The following is a 16,036-nucleotide window of genomic DNA, read 5'->3' on the forward strand; positions in this document are numbered from 1 at the left end:
CATATCTTATCAGTATGCTGACGCTATATTATCTCATTTTTATAAATGTCATACACATATAGACAAATGTCATGTATCTGTGTCATTTCTCTTTTGTTTCTTTGCAAAAATATATTGGGAAATATTGCACTAACAAAGTTTGCACTCTTACCCTATGCTACGACCGGATGTAAACAATACGTTCGCACAGGGCATGCGCGGTGGTTAAATCCCACCCATTTTACTCGATTAAATTTTAGAACAACGACTACTTTCGGTTTCAATTTTGCTGACAAGCAACGTAAGTGTTAATTTTAAGATATTATTAATTTGTATGTAGAAATATGCACACCATTTGCAGGGGTAATATTTCGGGACCTAAGAACGTGTATATCTTCTATCAAGATTGATTTCCTTTTAGTCTTAATTATATGAAAGATACGTAGTTAAGCGATAAAGAAATTGTTACTTTCCGTATATATCCTGCTGGGAAGTTGCATAACAGACTATATGCGCAATAAACAGGATTATAAATTTGGAGATCATTTCAGCAGTAGTTGAAATTATATGTTTGTTTAATAGTCTAAGCCCAATTAATCTAGATGTAGTACAAAAATTCCCTGTAACTTTGGTGATTATACATGGAGTACTGGTTAAAACCACATAACTTGGGTCAACATACCCCGGAAAGTGCATGAAATATTTTTAACATGTGTTTGATCCCCAAAATAGCCATGTGTTCTAAAGAAAGACATAACAATATCGATAATTAAACGTTGCCTCCTATCTTTTTTCGAGGTTGATTCTATGTGGAACGAGTCTTAAGAGCGATTAATAAAAGTTGTACGAATCATTTCGAAATTGAGAATAAATAAATTTGTATGAATTAAGGAACTTGTGTCACAATAAATAATCTAATAAATGTAAACTTTTTACAATTTTAGAGAAACATGGCATTTGCAGATTCCGATTGGAGGATTCTCCCATTTAAATCAAAATCTTCTACAAAAGGTAAAGCAACTAGAAAGAGAATCGAACTAAATTTACAAAATAATGACTACTTTCCCCCTGAAGGACACTGTTGCATAAAACTAAAGTCTAATGACAGTGAATCCACTTTCCTATATTTTGGTGGTGCTCGTAGAGTTCAGGAAACCGAATGGAAATTTGGACACGATTTATTTCATATGACATTCAACCATGACCCTGATGATGCGTATATCAGCAGTATACAGCGATTCGATAACATAATGGGGGCCCATTTTCTAAGCTTACAGTCTGCTAGTGCATGGTATGACACACGCACCGTTTTTGTATGGGGTGGATTAAATACAGACACATTTGAAACCAGCAATGAACTTATCAAGTTGGATTTTATTAGGAACAAATATCAGTGTACAATTTGTCAACCTGCCGGAAAAACTTCATTAAGTAAATTAGTACAGAATGGAGATATACCAGTTGGCAGAACTGGACATACCGTTACACAGTTGAGTGAAAATGTTATAGTGATGCATGGCGGATTATCTCTTCCCAACCGACATAAACCTGGTCTTGCCAGTCCGTTTTCTCAAGTTTGCAACGACGGTTCATTCTATGAGTTTGATTCAAGAACACTCCGCTGGACAAAAATCAGAGATATTCCGGATGTAATGCCTAGAGCCTACCATACTGCCAACATTGCTACAATTTCAGGGACACGATGTGTGATCATAATAGGAGGTGTGTCATTCAAAGGGGTAGAGTCTTCACCGTCGGAAAGACTAAGACTTCCATTAAGTGAACTTGTCATATTGAAACTTCATGGTGTAGCTGAGCGTAGATACAGTCTAGATAAGATATCTGCTTCAATTCCAGAAGACATATTTATTTCGTATCAAAGTGTCGTTTCATTTAATAACATACTCTATATCACAGGTGGGTTTGTTCAAAAGGAAGCAGAGATTACGGATCCCCCAACAGCCAGCAACAAATTATATGCTATTGACTTACAGTCGTTGAGTATTGAGAGTACAGAGTTAGATATTATGTACTGTACTGCTGGGAATTCAAGTTTTACTTTGTCAGATGACTGCATTATGGTTGTTGGAGGAGTTCTTGAGACAATATTTGCATATACAACCAAACCATTGAGACCTAGCCCATGTGACTTAAATGATGAATGTTGTATATCTGACTCTCCAGAAATTTCACCTATAGCATGGGTTCAGTGTGAAAGCAAATGTAAACGATGGTTACACCAGTTTTGTGTTGGTCTCCTGGAAAAAGGTGTCCCTAAAGGGAAATATGTATGCTCTACTTGCAAAAGTCAAGGTAGAAAAAGGAAATCATTGAAATAGGACAACAAAGAAATGAAACAATTTATTTAATATATACAGTGATTATACTGTAGCACATGCATATAAGTAATTACTGGTATATAGAAGTAGCATGCATGATGCAATATTTTTTTTTTTTTGCACATGTTACAGCATTATGTGCACATAAATTGAGTGCGCACACAACATTTACTTCTTTTTTAATACTTGTATACTATCTGCACCACCGTTATGCTATTGTTAGGTTGAACACATTTACTTTGATAAACGAAGCTGAACTGCTTAGTATGGTATATTTATGATGAACCAGTAAATGAATGAACCAAATATTTTGCTTATTTTTAACATCTGAATTTATCAGCAATTTCGCAGAAAAGGCGACACAAAAAGTAGTTTTTACAAATTGTTTCAGCTTATTTCAACAGAATAACAGATATCAACCTAGACCACGCGTATCATCTCGTAAGAAATTAGCCAACTGAACAAGGGTACATACATGTTTTATAATGATTACACAAAATATTTAGCGAATACATATTACTGAAACAAGACATGCATTATATGATATTGATGATATAGTGGAATAATTATAAGAAAAACGAGATAAAGAAAAACGTCTGCTTATTCCTCCTGGGATATAAGCATATTAGCTAGCTTTCATGCAAGCACACCAAACCACCACAAGTGTTAATATTAAGTTACTATGGCTACATAGTTAAATAAAATGAGTACTAGACATGTTTTACTTACTTTTTCAATATCCCCTATATTTAAACTAAGTACACAGTTTCCAGTTATTGGTAATGTCATTTTTAATGAAAATATGCTTAAAATTTTACACATTACTTTCGATACCGCTTTTAATATTTTTGACAACTAATAGCAGTTCACAAATAGCCACTCAAGTTTGAACAGTAACATCAGGAAAGACTGTGTTCATCGCGCAAGTACGTCTGTTATGACCTACCTCCAAACACAAACTACATCTAGACTGTTTCAATGTTACTAAAGCAAGACTTGTAAGTTCTGGACTACTGTAAAGCCAGTGACACCACAACACGTCCCTTAGACCACCTTGAGTGTTTCCCTTTCTTGCCATGTTTTTCCGCATATGTCTGAAAATCTTGTTCCCACACTCATTCCCTTCGCCGCTTATACCACCTACTGTACCTGGACCATCTGTGCTTTCAATTATTTCTTGAACATGTTCGATTACTTTGTGTAAGTAATTAGGCCAAGAAGCATATTCAAAATGTGCCAGAAGTAGTCTGCCCATTTCTATAGCTGTAACTTTGTATGAGGATACATCCCCAGGACATTCCTTCTTTGGGTCTTTAGCCCGGTACACTTTCCTCATGAGTCTAAATTTCTGCAGCACGCTTGACAAATGTTTCCTTCTTTCTCCCATCTGTGATAAAAGCATGTATTTTGGATTCATTTTTTTCATCAAACAATACCCTGGCATAATTACCTGGCATCAATAACTCTGGGTTTATGCCAATTGTATTTTTAAATGCATATCAAATTTAACCTCACTGTCTTTAATTATTGGCTTTACGTCCGCAGTAGCTTCCCACAAGGTGATGCATGCAGCTTCCCTTACCAAAACCTTTTTGAAAAAAGGCCCTAGGTTTATGTCAGCAAGAGTTGCATCTAAACACTTTTCAATTGCTTCAGCTTTTAAAAGAGGGGCCCTTTTTACTTCCTTGGAAATCTTGTCAATTGCCGCGTGCGAAAGGTTATCAGGATTTACCCTCATATATTCCGCGATTTCTTTAGTTTCATCGTACGTTCTTGTAATTTTGAAAGTGCCAAGGTCCTTAACCGCGCTTAATGTGGTGGCTTCACAAAGTGTGCAAAGGTATTTTATATATATACACCGCTCTCTTTCCTGTCCAACTTTTCGTCAATCATACTATTAAAAAATTTTAGACAATGTCTTCGCCATCCATTAGTATGTTGTACTCTCATTATTTTATCTTTCATGAAGGACCTTTCATTTTCAATCGGCAAAAGACACGCCAAGCTTGAAGCTCTATTGTTTTCGTCGCATATTGCTTCTAACCTAGGCCGATTAGTTCTAACAGAATTTGGCTTTTCCTCTAGGAAAATTTCAACTGGTTCATTGTCGCCAACCGCAGCCTCAATTTTAAAAATACAGAAAGAAAATCTAAATGCTTTGTCAGGCAAGAACCGGTCGGATAATTCCTTATGAATTGACACGTCACCGAGACCATCACCACCATCTTTAATGTTTGTTATCAATAAAATTTTAAGATCGTTTGGGTCAATATTATTTTTCTTAAGACCAGATACAATTTTCGGTTCAAGCTCTTTCAAAGTACCAGCTATCGCATCAGGGTAGCACCATCGAACACCTTTTATGTTAGGCGATGCAAATTCTGGCAGTAATCGATCAAAGTCTTGCAAAACATCAAGTGGCTCAAATGAAGTATATTTACATGCGTAGTCTGTTTTATATACTGCCTTTGCTGGTGTGTGATAGTAGTTGTCCGTGAAATCGAACCCTTCGATGCTATAACGCGTTGAACTTGGTGTGTATAACAGTTCTACATCGTCGATAACACTTGGAGGTTGTAAAGGATTGCGAACATTTTTCTTCAAGAAATTGTATTGGGCTTTATATTGAGTTTTACTTTGAAGCGTATCGACTCTCAAAGCAAGGCACTGGCTTGGGGTCAGTTTCGAATCAGTTGATTTCCATATATCATTTATGTCATTAAATCGGACGTCATTACTGTCTTTCAAATGCTGTTGTAACATGAAAAACAGTGCGTCGCCTTTATCCTCTTTATTTGTTTGACAAAATGTTGTTACCAAATCATTTAAACCTTTAAGGCGTCTCTGTTTTAAATACTTATTAGAACAGTCATAAATGGGTATTTTCGGAACAGCAGTCGCACTTTTAGAAGAGCTGGGGAAAAGAGCTGGGTATTTACCAAACCTACACACTTCTTCGTGGTTTTTGAATGTGTTTATGTTTGAAATACAGGAACAGCCGGTATATTTACATGTCACTGTCATGGTTTCATATAGTAATAGCAGTTGACCTGTCAAAGGTACAACATCCTCCGCTGTTATGTAACACCTACATACTGGACAGACATTAGCAGTTGTCAACCATGCAAGAATGCACGACCTGCAAAAAATATGGGAGCAACGTGTAACACTTGGATTTGTAGGTACACCTTTGCATACACTGCACTGAAAGATTTCAGCTAAAGCTTTTTCATTTATTTCTACCAAGTCAATACTAGTTATTAAACAGTTAATTTGTTCTTCAGAACTACTACCTACATCATGAAAATGAAGTCGTTTAGCAGCAGATGGACCAGCTGAAGCAGTGGTAGATTCATCTTCGCCGCTTTCAGTTTCAGAATCAGTTTCTGACCGTTGTACAGAATGCGGGTCAGAAAAGCTGAATGTTTTTCTGATATAAGTTTGCGTTTTTTCTTTCCGCCCACTTTTAGATTTACTTTTACAGAAAGTACATTTTTCACTGTGCATACAAAAATTATACACTGTTGGAAAGGTGGAAGAAAAATTCTCTTTTTTTGCACCATTTGCCTAAATTTGTAAAATCTAATTCTACAGCTCGAACAGAGTGACTTTGGATGAATCTCATCTTTATCTTCACTTATAGAAATGTCATAAATACTTCTTATTTCTTCAACATAAGCTTGTAAGGGAAATGATCTTTTATTTTTCTGAAATGTATCGCCGCATATTCTGCAAGAATTCAGTAAATGACCCTTATGTACATTCATTGTGTAGAACTTTGTGTATCACTTTGCAAATTTAGTATAAATGTTAGTTCTTCCACCTTTTCTTTCAATTTTAAGTTTTCTTCTACCAAATCTGCATTGCAATTTTTCTCCAATTTTTTTATTTCGGTTTTAAGATTTACATTTTCTGTTTTAAGTTTCTCATTTTCGCGGCGAAGATCTTCATTGCAAATTTCTAACTGTTTACACTTTTCAACTAGTTCGTTATCTTGAACGACTGTGTTAGTTGACGAGTGAACTGGAGATTCTATGTAATTAAAATCTCCCTTATTGGGATCTATATAGTTTTGCCACATAGGATCAGAGGGTTCAGGCAAAGGCTCTTCTAAACTTGATTCAAACAAGTCTTGGGAAGAATGAAGAGGCTCAGACTCTGGTGGGCTACTGGCAAATAAATCTTGAGATGAACGAAGACACTCTTGCTCGGGGGAATCTTGTTCAACAGCCAGCTATGAAAAATAAATTTTTGGATAACCTCTAGAACTAGCAAAGCACTAAATAGTTCAAATGACCTGATCAGTTTAAGTCTAGAAAACATTACATGTGTCTCTACACATTTCGGCTTAGAAAATAAAACAAAGCAACTTACAACAAATATCGGCTTGTTATATAATAGCCATTAATCTTTTCTTCAATTGCCCAGATAGACTTAGCCTTTCAAATCATTTGAACTATGACACTAGACATTCATAATGCAAGATTACATTAGAGAAGCATAGATAATATGAATCCTTTCACCTGCAGCACAATTTTTATAAGTTGAGACACTATGATTACAAAGGAGCACACTGTATTAAGTGTATTAAAATGGAAGCAAGAATATATTATATACAGCGTGCCAATTATGGGGCCTTGTTTTACTACCAAATGCACCTTTGTTATATCACCAATGTAAATACGGGATATCACCAATTCAAATGGGTGAAATAATACATATGTCTCTATAAATGATATTTTCGAGTAGATGACTTCAACATTTGTAAAAGCTAAGCTCGATCATGTAATCGTACTGGGTATATTATCTATACAGATATGTGGTTCCATTTGAATAAATGATCACGCTAATTCTTATGTGTGATATCATCAATATGATTAGGTATTATAAGCCATTCAAAGGGATACAATTTATCACCTGTTCGAATGGGATATATCTAGATTCGTATTGGTGATGTCACATTTAGAAATAAGTTATAACATCAGTTCGAATAAGTGATATCTGAACAGTGCATTTAATAGTAAAATGATGTACCGGAGTCCGTCACCTTGTATTAAAAGTTAATGTTAATTTACTAGTTACACAAAAGCAAGTATAGTAAATGTGATTATAGTAACACTCTCAGTGCCTTTGGACTTGGTCGTCTTTACAAACATCATAGATTTTGATCATTCAAAGGTTTTTTCACCGTGAGATCAAAAAATATACTGTTTGGCATTCTTATCAAAATTTCTGAGTTCGTCCCTCCCCAAACCCGAAAGTGAATCAGCTACAACATTTTTAATAAGTGGATTAATTTACTACCGAGGCACTGAAAGTAGTAGTTAGGCGATTATATAATACAGTACTACAATACCGAATACAAGTGTGTACAAGCAGCAAGATATAAGCTGTACAGTTGGGGTTTCCTGACTGGGCTTTATTAACAAAAGTGTAGCAAATAACAGGTAAAGCACTCCCTTTAACCAATTTAAAAACCCAGCAAGCAAATTCTTGGAAATGAAAGGACCCTGGAGTGTGTGTCTGTCTGTCTGAGAGAAAATAAACTTAAAATTCAACATCCCAATGGGGCCTCATCTTCAAATTATTTTTTTTTCCTTCAATGTATATTTATAAAGAACTTAGTTGTGTACATTGAGTTTGAGACAATAACAATTCTGAAGTTTCTGTAAAATATAATTATGTAAGAAAATAACTATGTCCCGTGAAGTACCTCATTTTTGTAAAATTCCAGTTTCTAAATTTTTAGTTGTTAGAGAATATAACGTTGATTATTTGTGCCGACATAATCAAATTCTTATAAACCTTTTAAGAGATCGAATAGCATTTTTTTACATTTCAACACCCCATTAGAGCCTCATCTTTGAGGGTTATTTTTTATTTTTATTTTTTTTTTGGGGGGGGGGGGCATCTTACTTGTAAAGTTGATTTTAAAATCAGTACTATTAGACACTCCAGGACCAGCTTGCAGTATTAAATTGCCTCATTGGTTTGAGTAAATCATAATTATTCACTGCATTTTCAAGTACACCGCTTAATATCCGTTACAATGAAAGTAAAAAAATAATACTTTCTATAACGATACCATTCTGAAACTTAAAAACTATTTCTGACATAAAATTATGAAAAACATTAGACTTTTACCCCTTCCTGCTTCTTTCTCTTGAAAACAGGGGAATCACTCATATTTGTTTTTCACTCATATTTGTTTTCTTCTGAAATAATAAAATAACATATGTCACAAGCTCTACTGTGCTAAATTGAAATGTCCAAAACTTTGCACTACACGGTGTAATCTTCATTACATATCCGGTATTATCACCGTCATGGTAGTTTTTATTCCAGTCGGTCAAAATGACGGTACACATTTACATGTAAACAAACAGATTTAACTTCTCAGACAATTTAAATAAGGAATGGACACACGGTAAACTCGGTTGCAACGTAAAGTATATTCATAAACCTGTTTGAGAATAATTGTCTCCGTGTTCAAATAAATTTCAAAAACGGGGAAAAAAGCAGTCTTTTACCGATACCCCTGCAACAGAACCTTATTGTTCTGACGAATTAAATTGACTTTATAACGCTCGTATACAATTATTTATTGATCGATTTTCATTATATTTATTTTGTAATACCTATCATTCAATATGCAATCAAACAAAACCAAGTTTTCCTACATTCAAGGAAACTGTAAGTTAGGACGAGCTTTCAAAACGAACAGGTATCGATTTCCAACACGCTTACCGAAATTCTAACATGGCGGCTCAACCTGGCTCATTTGCATAATTTATTCATAAACGCAGGAGCATAGAACTTTGTTAGTGTATTGTTTGGGAAATCTGTCCATTTGCCTTCGGAATTCCTTGCATAACTTGTCTAGCTTTCATTTTTAACTTTTTAACATTTGACCACCCATGAACAATGTAAATAACTAATGTATTAATTTACATTATTACTTCTTCTGTTTTTAGTATAGCTATATTAATCGGCACTAGATTAAAATTACTATATAAAATCTGGTAAAATTTTTAGTTGTAAATTTTAAGTCTTTCGAAGATATAGTAGTCTATAATTTTGAGAATAATGATTCATATAATATCTTTTCAAATGCAAGTGAAATCTAGTATTAAAATGATAAAAGACAATGTTTATATCAACGTAAATGTTTAAAATCATATGGGAATAATTTCTTTAAATATTTTGTTTTGTAATAATCAATTGAACATACCATTCTATGAAAAGTCATAGATGTCACAACAAAGACCGAACTATTTTTTTTCCTATTTCATTGTATATATCTAATGGAACCCTGTCTGGAGTGTTAATGGTTAAATTACGTTTTAGACTAAGTTAAGAAATATATTTTATTAGTTTATACAGAACTTATAAATGTCCGCTTGTGTAGGAAACTTTATTCTCTAGAACACCTTCTTAAATCTATCCCAAGATCTTTACAGTACTAAATAATGTGTGTAAAATTTCTTGCTAAAAAGTAAAATTTCCTTTTTATTTAAACAAAAACAAAACGATTGTTTTCAGAAAGATTAGTCAACAAAATGAAAATAACGGTAACAAACATAAAATAGCAAACGACCCCCTCCCCCACTCTTGAAAATATAATTAAATCATATACTTTAAGCAACAACAACAACAACAACATCATAAACATTATACATTTCTTACGTTACTGATTGACATTATACGTTATCATGAATTATGATTATTCTTACAAAATCCTTTGATTAGTTAACTGAAATAATTTTACAGAAAGGTTGTTACATGAAGATTGGATGAATAAGCTTAAATGTTTAAAATTGCTACAATCTAAATCTATCTTCAATTTTGCATTGCGTGTAAATACACTGCTGTTAGGAACAAGGGAATTAAATAACAAATTAGCTACGACTGATAATGCTTCTACAAATTAAAATAGAATTCTTCCCAGCACAAAATATGATCAATTTCAAAACTGGCTACCATAAAACACCCTGAAATATTATTTTCTGTCGTACACATTATTTAAGAACTAAAGATAATTCCAGAACACGCCATAATCAACTTATTCATTATAAACATTTATTCCCAAGATTTATATCATCATTTCTTTTAACAGGGTTGACATTCCACGTGGTATAATTATGACATCACTCTCAAGGTATATATTGCCTCAATAATACAACTTGTTTCTACTCATGTTAAGCAATTGGCAATTAGTAAACTTCGTATCTGTGTTTAATTTTTTGTATGAGAGTCAAAATACCACTTTGTTTTCATTTTGCTACAATAATCACAAATTATTTCTTATAAGCACTGTTACTGTTTTCCTCATGTGCTAAGCATCTTATATGTTCTTAATTTATTACTACAACATAAAACACATAATAGCGCTTGCTACAGAAAGGGACAAAAAATAATTTTTGAAGTTAAATATGCCTTTAACTTACAAAATTACAAAATCATTGCCTTGATTAATGGATTATGGCGTAATTTCTATTATTTCCTCATCATTTTGAATAGAAAATATGCATGCTTTTAGCGAAAAGTAGTTCTGTCAAATTCTTAAGAAAAGAAATGCTGGAATTGAAAGAGAATTCAAAAATATCTAAAAACACTTGCCTCGGTGTTCAAAAGACACCATGACAAGTAATCGTCTACATATTTCCAGTTTCCTTATGACAGTTATTATAAATGTATCCTAAATTCCTAAGCACTATTAACCACGTCTTAAATGCGCTACATATAGCTTTATAAATCACACAATACCCTATTTTTCAAAATGTGTCTCAAACATAACAACTTATATAATATAATGATTGCCTTGATCAAGGGAAAGACAAAAACAAAAACGTAACAAGAAAAAACAAACAAAAAAAAACAACAACAACAAAAACACCCACTTGTCTCGATGTTTCAAAAGACTTCATGAAATTCTTTCATCTTCAGGTTTCCATTTTCATGTAACAGTTGATATCCTGCGCAGAAACAATATTCGCAATGTTTGTACCTTGTCAAATTATCTAAAGAGTTTCTATAAAAGTGATGTATGACTTCCAATACACACACATTTATATTTATTTCCCAGGAAATCAAAAATAACATGAACCATTTCTCAAATATAAAATCATGTTAAACTTTTAAAAGCATGGACATATGCATACTAAGTGCACTAAAACATTTGTAATCTTTTGTCTATTCGAACCACCTTTAAATTACAGCATTTCTGATAATTTAGTAGCGGAAACCCTCTGACATCAACTTAAATTCATATAAAAATTACAAAGATTTTCTTTTTTCATTTCATGTCAAATCGGGGATGTTTATCAACCTCCATGTCTTCTGCATGGGCACTTAAGTGTGTTTGCCCGAAATAAAAATTAAATTGAAAATCTAAACAAAAACGAGTTTTGAGAAGAGATTGTATTTTAAAGCCTTCGTGCGATATACAGCTGTGTGACAGAAGAAAAAAGCAGCAAGGTATACCGTAATGTCAAGCTTAACCTTTTTCATCAAACAATTAATAAATTAAATGAGTTTCTTATTAATTTAGAAAACAGAAATGATCCTGACAGCAAACTGAAATCAGTATTTTCAAACGAAACGATTCCATCCAAAAAGAAGCTCTGGCACGTAATAGAAATAACACAAAAAGAACTAAATCATACCGTTTGTTATCCAATATAATCCGTCCTTTTATCATTTTTGTACTATAAAAAATAAATGCTGGGATCTTTCAAAAATTTGTCTGAAAATGACAGCGTGAAAAAATTACACAATCATAAACCATTCTTAGTATTACTATGCATCCAACCTAAAAAACTTCAAGATTATCCTCAGCATTCATTTCTAAATAAAGAAATGTAAAACTAATACATGTTATGTAAGAATACAAAGAAAACAAATGTACATTTTTATGTTTACGTTTACATTATTGTATCATTTGTATTATAGCTATCAATCAACACTAAATTAAAATTGCTTATTTGAGGTTTAAGTTTTTTTAGGTTTTGAGTGTGTCGGGGGCCGCGTCCTGTGAACGTTGCCTTTGCCTTGTTGATCTTTATTCTTGTTTTTTAGATTTAGCTTTTAAGTTTATTCTAATAACAGTCGTCTTAAAACATAGCAGTCTGGAATTCAAGGAATTATAGAAATCTATATATAAATAAACAAATAAAATAAAGGACAATGTTTATGTCAGCATAATCATAGTAAAATGCGTAGGAATCATTCGTTTAAAACATATTTAAATATTCCCATTCTAATGTCATTTTAATTATTGATGTTACGAAAAAGGGAAGAGCTTATTTATTTCTTATTCTATTTATATTAATGGAAACCTGTCTGACGTTTTAATGGTTGAAAAATCTTTAGGGCTATGTTAAGAATAATATTTCATAAGTTTTCACTGAATCTGTTTCAGTCAGATTAAGAACGAAGCTATAAACGTATAGACACACTCTCGAATCTATTCCCTGAACTAACCAGTACTTTACAATGACTGTTACGTTTCTTGCTGACAAAACGGAATAATCAACAGCCGTCTTAAGATAAATACATATAAGAAATCCCCATCTTACTCCCAAAAACTAAAAACTAAAACAAACGGTTATTTGCAATAAGAAGAAGAACGTATATTTACTACTTAGGCTACAAGTTTCTTGTGGTTACAAGCATAGATATATTATAGCATAAAAATTTTAATGACATTAATGTTAACATGATGTTATATATGGATGAAATTTAAAAATGACAAGAATAAAAATCAAACAGACACTTTTTTCCCATTAGTTTAGACGTGTAAGGTATACATAAAAGTATGTTTAATTATATATGGTCTTAACATTAATATTCTGATATCATAACTTGAAAGTTTCAAACAAAGCATTTTTTGTTTGTTTTTTTTTATCATTTCGTAACAATTGAATAACAGATAAGGCATCATGAAACCATTAACAACAAACAAACACAAAAAAAACGTCCAAAATGGGGGCGGGGGTGAAATATTAACAAAAATAAAAACAAACAACGACCAAAAATAGTAACTTATTAAGTTACTTATTGATATCATACGTTATTATGAATTATCATTCTTCTGTAATCTTAAAAAAAAGTGTTATGTGTTATGTAGATTGGATGAATAGACTTTTTTTTCTTGTAAATCACTTGCTTATTAGTAAATTTAAGTTGATTAAGGTTTTTGTATGGAATTCAATATACCTCTTTGTTTACATTTTGCTACAATATCAGTATCACAAATCATTTCTTATATTTATAAAAACATTTTTCCTCCTGTTGTCAGCATGTTGTCATAAATGTTCTATATCAGTTACTACCGCATTAAAAATCACACCATGGCATATTCTACAGAAAGGGACAATCATTTCTGAAGCTAAATGTGCCTTTAACGAAATAAATTACAAAATTATTGCCTTGTTCAAGGGATAATGTCGTAATTAATGTTATTTTCTCATCAATTTGAATAAAAAATATGCATGCTTTTAGCGATAAAATCTCCTATCTTTTTTTTTTGAAAAAAAAAATTGGATTTGAAAGGAACTGTAAAACATTCTAAACAGAAAAAAAACAGTTGTATTTAGGTTTCAAACGAGTTTATGACAAATTATCATCTACAGATTTTCATCTTCGAGTTGACAGTTGATATTCTGCACAGAAACAAAATCCACAATGTTTGTTACTTTTCAAAGATATTCAGAAAATGATGTATGGCTTCAATTGCATCTACATTTATATTTATTTTCCAGGAAGTGCATTATAACAGGAATCATTTCTCAAATATTTAATTATCGTAAACTTTAAAAGCCGGAAAATATGCACACTTAATGCCTTACAATGTTTATGATAATTGTTAAGCCGAAGCCTCTCCGATTTCAAGTTAAGTTCCTGTTTACTTGTGTGAAAAAAACAAAACATATTGTGTTCGTATTTTTACTAGCATAATCTACAGATCTTAGGCGGCAGTGGTACATGCAAGCTGATTTCTTCATAAAAAGATAACAATAACAACAAAAAACACTAATAGAAATCAAGATAAGGTAAATAAATAATCATATATGTCAAACAGAATATTTATAAACTTCGAATCAAACTCTTTTGCAAGGGCACTACAGTAACTGTCTTTTCGAATGTGATTGACCATACTGACAAATTAAGCACATTATAATTTGGAGAGTGGGTAATAGTTTCTTCTAAGCCTGTGTATGTCATACTTTTGTTTGTTTGTTTGTTTGTTTGTTTCATTTTACGCCTTTTCCCAGCAGTATTTCAGTCATATAGGCGGGTAGTTTCCTAACCATCGTTCCTGGAGAGTTACGCCAGTACTAGACTACCTTCCTCCGTGTATGACATACTACTTTAAAAAAAATAAACAACAGCAGGCATGGATGTATATCACTGGACTACTATAGAAAAAAGTTAAAATTATCAGAGCTGAAATACCGAGATAGCATCAAATATGCTGATGAAGACATAAGTAATGTGATAAATGGGGTGAATTAAAACCTAAATTTTCTGTGTTAATTGTATTTTTCACAACAATACTTACCAGATGCAACTTTATTGACATTGAAATCCAAGTTTGCTGTTATCTGGCTTTTATCTGGTGTTATCATATAACCTAGTTCAAAAATATAGATACAACATGGCGCATTGATAACTACACTGATCTACATAAAAACTGAACTACACTGATCTACATAAATTACTGAAACGTTATAGCTTCATATTAATTTTTATAATACTCTTCATTTTGTGAATAACCAAACACATTATTAAACATGTTTACATTTTATCAATGGCGTCCTTTACCCTCTTACGATTTTTCTCAGTTGTGTGTTCGCTACCCTATGCATATCTTGCGTGGATGGAAATCAGCACTGACATTTTACCTGGAAGTAACGCATTCTCTTGTTGACTTTTATTTTTATATCTGATTGAGGTCATGAGGAATGTTACAAGTACCAATGTATGGGGAAAATGGAATCTAATATAATAATCTTAATACTTCGACTTGGTTCCGCTTATGTAATATCTATTATATTTAATTATTCCATTAGTGCTTTACATGATTTCATAAAGACATTAAAAGCTCAAGGTAAAAACGATTTGCTCCTGATGGGATGTTAGCCCATGCGGCTATGATAATAAGATTACTTATCCGACGCATTATCAACTCGGTCATTCCGGTATTGATGGTATATTTATCAATTATCAACATGTTCAAAATTATTATCATTTACCATATAACTGGGTCATCTTTAACATTCTTTGAGATTAGTTATAATGATTCATTTTTTTTGCTATAGTCACGTGATTAACATCTAACATGGTCTTGAAACATTATGGCTTTTTATGGCTAATGTACATTTGAATAACAATTTCTTCAGTCTTGTCTAAAATGTAGATAACTTATTTCTGTTTGATCATGATCATAACATACAAAAATGTTCATTATATGCTGATGCTATTTGTATCAAACTTAACAATCGGTTATTATAAACCAATAACTTATCATTATGCTACTTGAAGTCAGCTAACATTTTGCTTTCTCTGATCCCATTTATCATAAATGTCCTACAGAAATAGACAAATTGCATAAATCGGCTTAATTTACATACATCATCTCTACTCAAATAATCTGTAAAGATTTATACCATAAGAAAAGCTCATTAGAATCCAGTTAAATTTCTTCTTTGGTCTTG

The 16,036-nt window shown here is 32.4% G+C and overlaps 3 protein-coding genes across 3 annotated transcripts; 1 reads left to right on the forward strand and 2 right to left on the reverse strand.

The window, feature by feature from the left end:
* Window positions 1–215: 215 nt before the first annotated feature.
* LOC132722215 (uncharacterized) lies at window positions 216–2,318 on the forward strand. The gene is made up of 2 exons (XM_060706664.1): window positions 216–280; window positions 924–2,318. The coding sequence occupies exon 2, from the start codon at window positions 930–932 to the stop codon at window positions 2,316–2,318; it is 1,389 nt and encodes a 462-aa protein (XP_060562647.1). The 5' UTR covers window positions 216–280; window positions 924–929.
* A 415-nt stretch (window positions 2,319–2,733) lies between these two features.
* On the reverse strand, window positions 2,734–3,735 carry LOC132722216 (V(D)J recombination-activating protein 1-like). The gene is made up of 2 exons (XM_060706665.1): window positions 3,265–3,735; window positions 2,734–2,775 (listed from the first exon to the last, which is right to left on the reverse strand). The coding sequence occupies exons 1-2, from the start codon at window positions 3,733–3,735 to the stop codon at window positions 2,734–2,736; spliced, it is 513 nt and encodes a 170-aa protein (XP_060562648.1).
* A 428-nt stretch (window positions 3,736–4,163) lies between these two features.
* LOC132722218 (V(D)J recombination-activating protein 1-like) lies at window positions 4,164–5,825 on the reverse strand. The gene has a single exon (XM_060706666.1). It carries the CDS (start codon window positions 5,823–5,825, stop codon window positions 4,164–4,166), a length of 1,662 nt encoding a protein of 553 aa, XP_060562649.1.
* Between the last annotated feature and the right edge of the window lie 10,211 nt (window positions 5,826–16,036).

Source organism: Ruditapes philippinarum, unplaced genomic scaffold (genome assembly GCF_026571515.1).
Source record: "Ruditapes philippinarum isolate M1 unplaced genomic scaffold, ASM2657151v2 ctg4749_1_1_1_1, whole genome shotgun sequence".
Classification (NCBI taxonomy): Eukaryota; Metazoa; Mollusca; class Bivalvia; order Venerida; family Veneridae; genus Ruditapes; species Ruditapes philippinarum.

Coding starts and splice junctions, on each gene's coding strand:
- LOC132722218 (XM_060706666.1), bottom strand. CDS start 5,825: ATGCACAGTGAAAAATGTACTTTCTGTAAAAGTAAATCTAAAAGTGGG.
- LOC132722215 (XM_060706664.1), top strand. CDS start 930: ATGGCATTTGCAGATTCCGATTGGAGGATTCTCCCATTTAAATCAAAA.
- LOC132722216 (XM_060706665.1), bottom strand. CDS start 3,735: ATGAATCCAAAATACATGCTTTTATCACAGATGGGAGAAAGAAGGAAA. Junction 2,776..3,264: donor GATGTAGTTTGTGTTTGGAG/GTAGGTCATAAC, acceptor ACCCTTGTTCAG/TTGGCTAATTTCTTACGAGA.